Source organism: Opisthorchis viverrini (genome assembly GCF_000715545.1).
Source record: "Opisthorchis viverrini unplaced genomic scaffold opera_v5_56, whole genome shotgun sequence".
Taxonomy (NCBI): Eukaryota; Metazoa; Platyhelminthes; class Trematoda; order Opisthorchiida; family Opisthorchiidae; genus Opisthorchis; species Opisthorchis viverrini.
The window spans coordinates 1,482,127-1,488,821 of record NW_008751713.1 but is presented as its reverse complement, the minus strand read 5'-3'; the positions used below and the strand labels follow the sequence as shown (position 1 = coordinate 1,488,821).

The window sequence follows — 6,695 nt, the reverse complement described above, 5'->3', positions numbered from 1 at the left end:
AGAATCTCAGTCACTCGAGTTCGTAATTAGGTTGATGGCTGTCTGTCATTTATTTTCACCACTAGGATATCTCGAGAAAGATAACCAAAGACCTTACCACTAATGAATTACTGACATTCTGAATGGACTTACCAATTAATACTGTTTGACCTGCTAAGCGATGTACGTAGTAGGTTAATTGCAGCCAGCCTACTTGGTGCTCAATTCGGTTCTGCCCGCATGCCATTCGTAGCTAGGTGGGCCTGAGGGAATAAGATTACGGGCAAACAACCACGATCAATTTGACACGGATTAACGGGCCTAAGCATGATTGTGAGGGTACTAAATGATAATGGGACCCAACGCATGCTTACTAATGACTGCTAATCTCTTTACATTTCAGCGTTCAAACTCACTTCTCTCTTATAATGTCATATCAGTATTTCCTAGGGTCGCCATCAGTGTAGTACTGAGCATCCATATAATGTATCCATATAATGTATACATATAATCCATAAGTCTACAGCTGGTGTTGGTCATTGGATGATGACACCGGGCATACACTAGTGGTAAATTAAAACAGGCACTTAATTTAGTTTTTATGTTACATCTATATATCAGGCGCTACATAGCTGGAACTAAAGTTGTCAGAGACTCCTTCTCTCGGTGCATGTTTCTGCTGTTTGTTATAAAGCTCCAGCTGGTAACTAACTATCCATCAGAGTATGCTCACTTGTAATAATGCATTCCATTCGAAGTGCTTCTGAACCAGCGACGCGAAGAATTTGCGTATGCATTAGAGCTTAAATTCGGTTAGCTGCGTGGTCATGTAGTACTCAAATAAGACTACCGCGTGGCAGTAAAATGAGAGCGGCAAATCTATATCCTGAAGGGAAGCTTCAATTTTGCATCTGAACTGCACGTCACATAAGATGGGTGTGCTTCATTTGAGCTTAAGCATGGTGAGTTTCGGGTGCCCATCAAGTGAACGACTTCTGCAAGGACGTTTTAATGGGAATGACGCGTCCAGCGTCGACAATCGCTGATACAATACTCTACAGTTTGTGGGGAAACACACAGACACCAGAAAATCCGTCACATGACAATTACATACCGTTTCGGTGGTATGGGCATTGTTTTTATTGGAGTTTGATAAGAATCAACCAACGTTTTGGATTGCGCCTGTATATGGAACCTCTTTATTCAACTCTGGAAGCTATATACTTTATTTCAATCTACACCACCCCTTCGTCAGTTTAGTTTGACATCAAAGATTCACCTTCGCAACAACAACGCTTTTTACCGACATCTCCATGTGAAAATTACCATTTTCTTTGGACTTAACTCCTAACAGCTAGTTCCATGTCCGGAATCCGATTCCATTGTTAAGCAGTACAACATCAGGATCTTGACAGTTCTGTAAATGAGTGCGTCTCATCTATTCTGAGTTTAGGTGCCTCTCGTTTGTTAACCCGTCTTCAGTTGATTGAGAACAGGCGGCCTGTTTATCAGGTGAGGGCAGTTGTTTAAAAAGTGTAGACATCAGACTTCTGGGCTAATTTGCAAAACTTGGAGTCTCCGCGAAGCATATTCGAATGGTTTGCATCATCAGACAGATTGGTTCGGACATTTCACTTTATTCAGCTCTACTTACTCTAAGTTAGGTAGGTATCAAAGCATAGGTTAATAATCCTTACTCACCGTTTTCATATTTTTGGTTCACAATCTAAGTGAAAATAATTGATCGTCCACATTGAACCTGTACCATAACTTGATGGCTGCAGTGCTCCGAGGCTAAAGTAGTTCGAACACTTGATTTAAGTTAGACACTAGGGGGACAAAATAATTCAACACCTGAGCTGAAGCTACCCACCGTTCTTTCACAGTAGAAAACCAAGTGAAGTTGACAAGAAACCTTTTTCTTCATATTCGGTGTTTCATTTTAGTTGTTTTGAACTTTCTAATGTGTTGCTTGGTTTGCATTACAGAAAAGTACTGAATACTGACAGATGTCATGCTCACTTTCTGTGTTACCGTCATCCTTTGGACGAGAGCAAAAAATTCAAAATTTATCCTATTCGGTTTCATCACTCTATCATATTTTTTTGCTGAAAATTTGTTTCACTTGACTAACAATGGTTAGAGGATTTTTGTGAAATTTCATCCGTTTGTTAAAATTCGAATTTGCGATGATTTTTACGGGTGGTGATGTGTTAACCCTGGTTCCAAAAAAATAAACTCATCCCACTACCTGCGGGGCAGAAATGCAAAAATTGTGGTTGAATAGCGACCGTAATACCACTTTATTAACTGCTTCTTACAGTAGTTCTCGGCTTGGTCGTTTGATGGAGAACACACCCACTGGGGGTTTCCTCACTTAGGTTCACTCAGATCTGACAGCACTTACCTAGCTTTCTTCACCGTTGTGATAGTAGTGAATTTTCCTACTTAGTTTTCATAAAACACTAGTTTGTGCGTTGCCTCCAAATTTCGCCAAGTGTGCTGGAATAACCCTATCTCACTGATGCTACTTTTGTCCTGGGGATGGGTTGACCTTTGTAGGATAAGTATAAGATCTCTTCTCTTTTCAGGTCTATTATGTCTGGTTTGGGGTTAAGATGGAATGTCACATATTTATCAATACTCTGTCTTTTTTCCCCTTCTAATGGTGCATTCTTATTCTTCTTCGACACTTCCTGAATACAGAATTTTCTAGAACGCCGCATCACTCGAGACAGTATGCCGTTGTTGAAACCTTCGATAAAAGCCTGTTGGTCCTCAGGGGAACCAACGTGCTTCGGTAGAGACACCTTCCCGTTCACTCTGGACTTTTTCTATTACACTTCCAGGTTATAAGGCTAGTTTTGCCCTTGATAAATGCTCTTCATTCGCACCAAATTGATTAGCTCCGTTTCTCTCAAACGGAGAGGAGAAGCATGCATGGGAGGAGTAATCCCATAAGTGGATTTGATCCAAGTTTCGACAGCAAATAAAGGGACTGAAACTTGTATCCTCGCCTAGTGAGCCCGATCTCATTAAAAGGTATGTCGATTAGTATTGACTTTACTTGCATGGGATCTTGGCAATAAGGTGCCCTGCTGGTTGCTGGATCTCTAAAACACGGTTTTTATATGATTTTATTAGACCCTCGAATTCTTCCGGACTCATCCCTCCTCTAAATGAAGACTTCCTTTGTGATCTCAAGAGTATTTGATAAGTTCGCTCAAATCTTGTCGACTGAATTTTATTTACACTGCACTAGACAGTAAAAATATTAATTTTCCTAACATTCATACAAATGAACCTTAGAGAACAACTTGCTCTCGAGGCAAACGACAAGCAAAGTTCCATTACTTCTTCAGTTCCACTAAAACTACAGAAGGGGTAGTGAGACATGATTCCTCCCATATGCTTTCTTCTAGGTCCTTCAAATCAGTCCAACAAGCGGAAAACTATAGTACATTTTGTGTTGTGGCGCAGTCTGACCCTTCTCGGTAAACTCGGTATTCTTAAAAGGCAGTTTTAGCTCCATTTGTCTCCACTCGTTATATGGATGATTTTCGGACCTTTCACTCAGCTAAATATTTCAGAAGTGCCGGTGAATCTGCATTTTTGTTCAGCTGTTCCCTTCCCAATTGCCACTGCTCAGTTTTAGACACATTTATCTGATTTCATCTGCTCCCAAATATACCTGCAACCTCTCTAGGTACGTGCAAATGACATTTTGCATATTGCTTTTTCGTTTCTCCTCGTAAGACACACCGTGCAGAACGTCCTTTCCATTCGAACTGCTGAAAATATCTGGGGGTGAGCGAAAAATGGCGTTATTTGAACCACCCATCTGGAGCAATCTAATAACGACTGAGGCAACTTATTTCCTGTTTATTCATTTTTCTACTTTAACGTGCCATTTTCCGTACAGTTGTACGTTACCCGTCGATTTACACTATTGTATAGCTCAACTTGCTTGAAAGTGACTTTCGTCTGCTTGGATGAAATGTGTTTATTCTTCTGGGCGTGCCTTATTTGCACGCGTACGTGCTTCCTTTTGACTTTTCCCGGATCTTTACATGTGACGCGTCTTACCCTACTCAATCAGACTTCTACGGACAATCTATGAATATCCTTAATCATGTTCATGCAGGTCAGTCCGAGTAAAAAAATTCATTCATTTCTAAGATTTTATCACACTAACTATGCGACCATCGAGACAATTGTAAAATGCTTTCATTTAATTGCCATTTTGTTTTCTGCTTTGCATTTTTTCAAATAACCAACCAGGTAGGTAATGGCATTCAGACAGGACTTGGTGAAATCTGCCCACCTACCCCACCTGGCTAAAAACAAGGCAAGGTCCTCGGCAACCTGGTCTAAAATAGTGTGTGCCATTTGGAAGCGGTCCTATTCGGTGGGCAAAGCGCTCCTCATGTTCAGATGAACGACCAGTAAGAAACAGAATACGATAATCTCCGTACTTTCCACGGCAAATTAGACAGAAAATGAGTGATCTTTAATCTGTTAGCTCCTGGATGGTTTGTAAGGAATGGTTTACTGTTGTCTTGGTGACTACTAGATTTCTTTTTTGGGAATTGTGCATCTTTATGAGTTTTCCTTAAGGTGGAAATACATTCTTCATAGAACGAATATAGTATTGGCTGATCGAGTACGTCTGTCTATTCTTTTGTTGACAGCTTGTTGCCTTTGATCCAGACGAAGGTCCGCGAGGCTTGGTGCTGTACTCCATACTCAGCGGTGATGAGGGTGGTCAGTTTGAACTGGATGCAAATAGCGGTTGGATCTATCTGGCTCAGTCGCTGAAACACAAAAGAGCGGCGACATCTCCTCGTCAATCGAGTGAGCCACAGCTTCATAGTAAGATGAATCATTTTTCAGACAAATGGACTCCAGCTTCCCCAACAATGTTGCGTCTTTATGTTCAAGCGTCCGACTGTGGAACCCCTCCACGATCTTCTTCGTCTGTATTGGATATAATCATACAACAGTCGCAATCAACTCCAGATTCTGAGCTATCAGTGCAGCCTCAGGCTCGCGAACAAACCAGACGGTTCGGAAATTCTGAGGAGGAAAAATTGTTACTTTCTAGAAGCATTTTTGACCTACACAAGCAGCATAAGTGGTCAAGAGATCAAGAACAATATGGCCAACGTGGACTGCTTGTACCATCAGACTTTTTAACTCTGATTGCCATGGTAACAGCTACGTTGGCTGCTCTTGTACTAATCTTTATTTTATTTGTTGTATTTCGCTGTCGCCGGCTGAGAATTGCTGAGCACGTGCCGTCTGGGCACAGAACCCACCCCGAGAATGTGTACAAGACCAGCCTAGCTGCAACAACAAGAAACCCACCTCATTCGGCTGAAGATTGTGAACGGCATTCTTTCAAACAGAAATGTCCCTCATACGCATTCTGGTCACGCTTCGGTCTGCATCGTCACCCGGCGCGACGAGTGAAGCATGAACCGCAGCAAGGTGGGATAAATGATTTTCGACCACCCACCACCTACGCTCCGATCCCTATACTATTTCCACGTATACAGGGAACACTCGGCTCAAGTAAGCGTTGTGCCCAACTAATTAAATTTGACACACTATGCACCTGTTACAAAACCTGAGTTTCTTATCATATGTGGATGTACTATATTTTTTTGGAATGCGCACTAGGGCAAAACCAGAAGAAAAGAAAAATCAGTTCCTTTGTTTCACACGACCAAAAGCACAAAACATGCGTCTTCATCTGATCAGCTTTTGTTATGCTGAGAATACCGTGGTTTCATTCTGTCCTTCAATGTCTGAGGCAAGATAATAGATATAGTCATGCATGACAGCCTGCGTCACAGTTGTGCTTGATGCGTTTCCGCTCAAAAGAAAGCATATTACGTATTTTCGCTCAGTACTATTGACAGCGCACAGGCACCCATTCTTCACACGAATGAAGTCTTTCACCCTTAAAAAAAAACAGACTGATATTTCGTCCAAGTTTTCTTATACCAAGGATGGTTTCACGTTGTGCAAGTTGTTGGAGCAAATTGCGAAAAGCACAGCCACGTGAAGTATTTTCTCTTAGGAGAGCACAACGAATGAGTGCAAACAAGAGATTTCTTGAGAGAGCTCTATTTGCCGGTTCGCCGAAGGCTCTTCAGCTGTCTACTAAAAATTCGCCCCGAAAAAGTTATCAGGTAGGCATGTTCTCCAAGTCCTTACACAGAAGTGGAAATATACACCCATTCGCAGATTAAAATGGCAGGAGCTGGAGGCCCGAATGACTCTCAACTGGACTACTCTGAGCTTTATCTATGAGCGTATCTGTACTGAGTGTAATGAGCACGGAACTGCGACTCATGCGTAGCTTTGGTGATCCCGAATATCAAAAGGAAGAATCGGGTTCTAATGTCTAGGGTGCTGCTTACACACAGGTGAAAAAAGGGACAAAACAATGCACAGGTACCCACAGTCGTGGCGTCTACATGTGCGCAAGCTTGTGACTGATCGATAAAGCGTAGTCTCAAGGTCCACGAACCAAACAACAAGCACCACTATCCGACGTCGCGGTCTTTCAGGCAAGGTAGATGGCGGGGCATGGAGAAGCAAAGCTCGTGGTGATCAAACGTGTACGAACGGAGTAAGGAAATAGGTGGGGGAAGTACCATGTTTAGTTGTGGGTGGTTGCCAGTTTGCAGACTACACGCTCACACCGC

General features: G+C 42.2%; 1 protein-coding gene across 1 annotated transcript in view; it reads left to right on the top strand.

Moving 5' to 3' along the window:
* Positions 1–911: 911 nt before the first annotated feature.
* T265_03817 (hypothetical protein) overlaps positions 912–6,695 on the top strand; it is a gene marked incomplete at both ends in the record, with an annotated part of 11,906 nt that continues 6,122 nt past the window's right edge. The window contains 2 exons of the mRNA XM_009168388.1: positions 912–941; positions 4,671–5,553. Of these exons, the coding sequence (XP_009166652.1) occupies positions 912–941; positions 4,671–5,553 (913 nt within the window). The remainder of the gene's footprint in view (positions 942–4,670; positions 5,554–6,695) is intronic.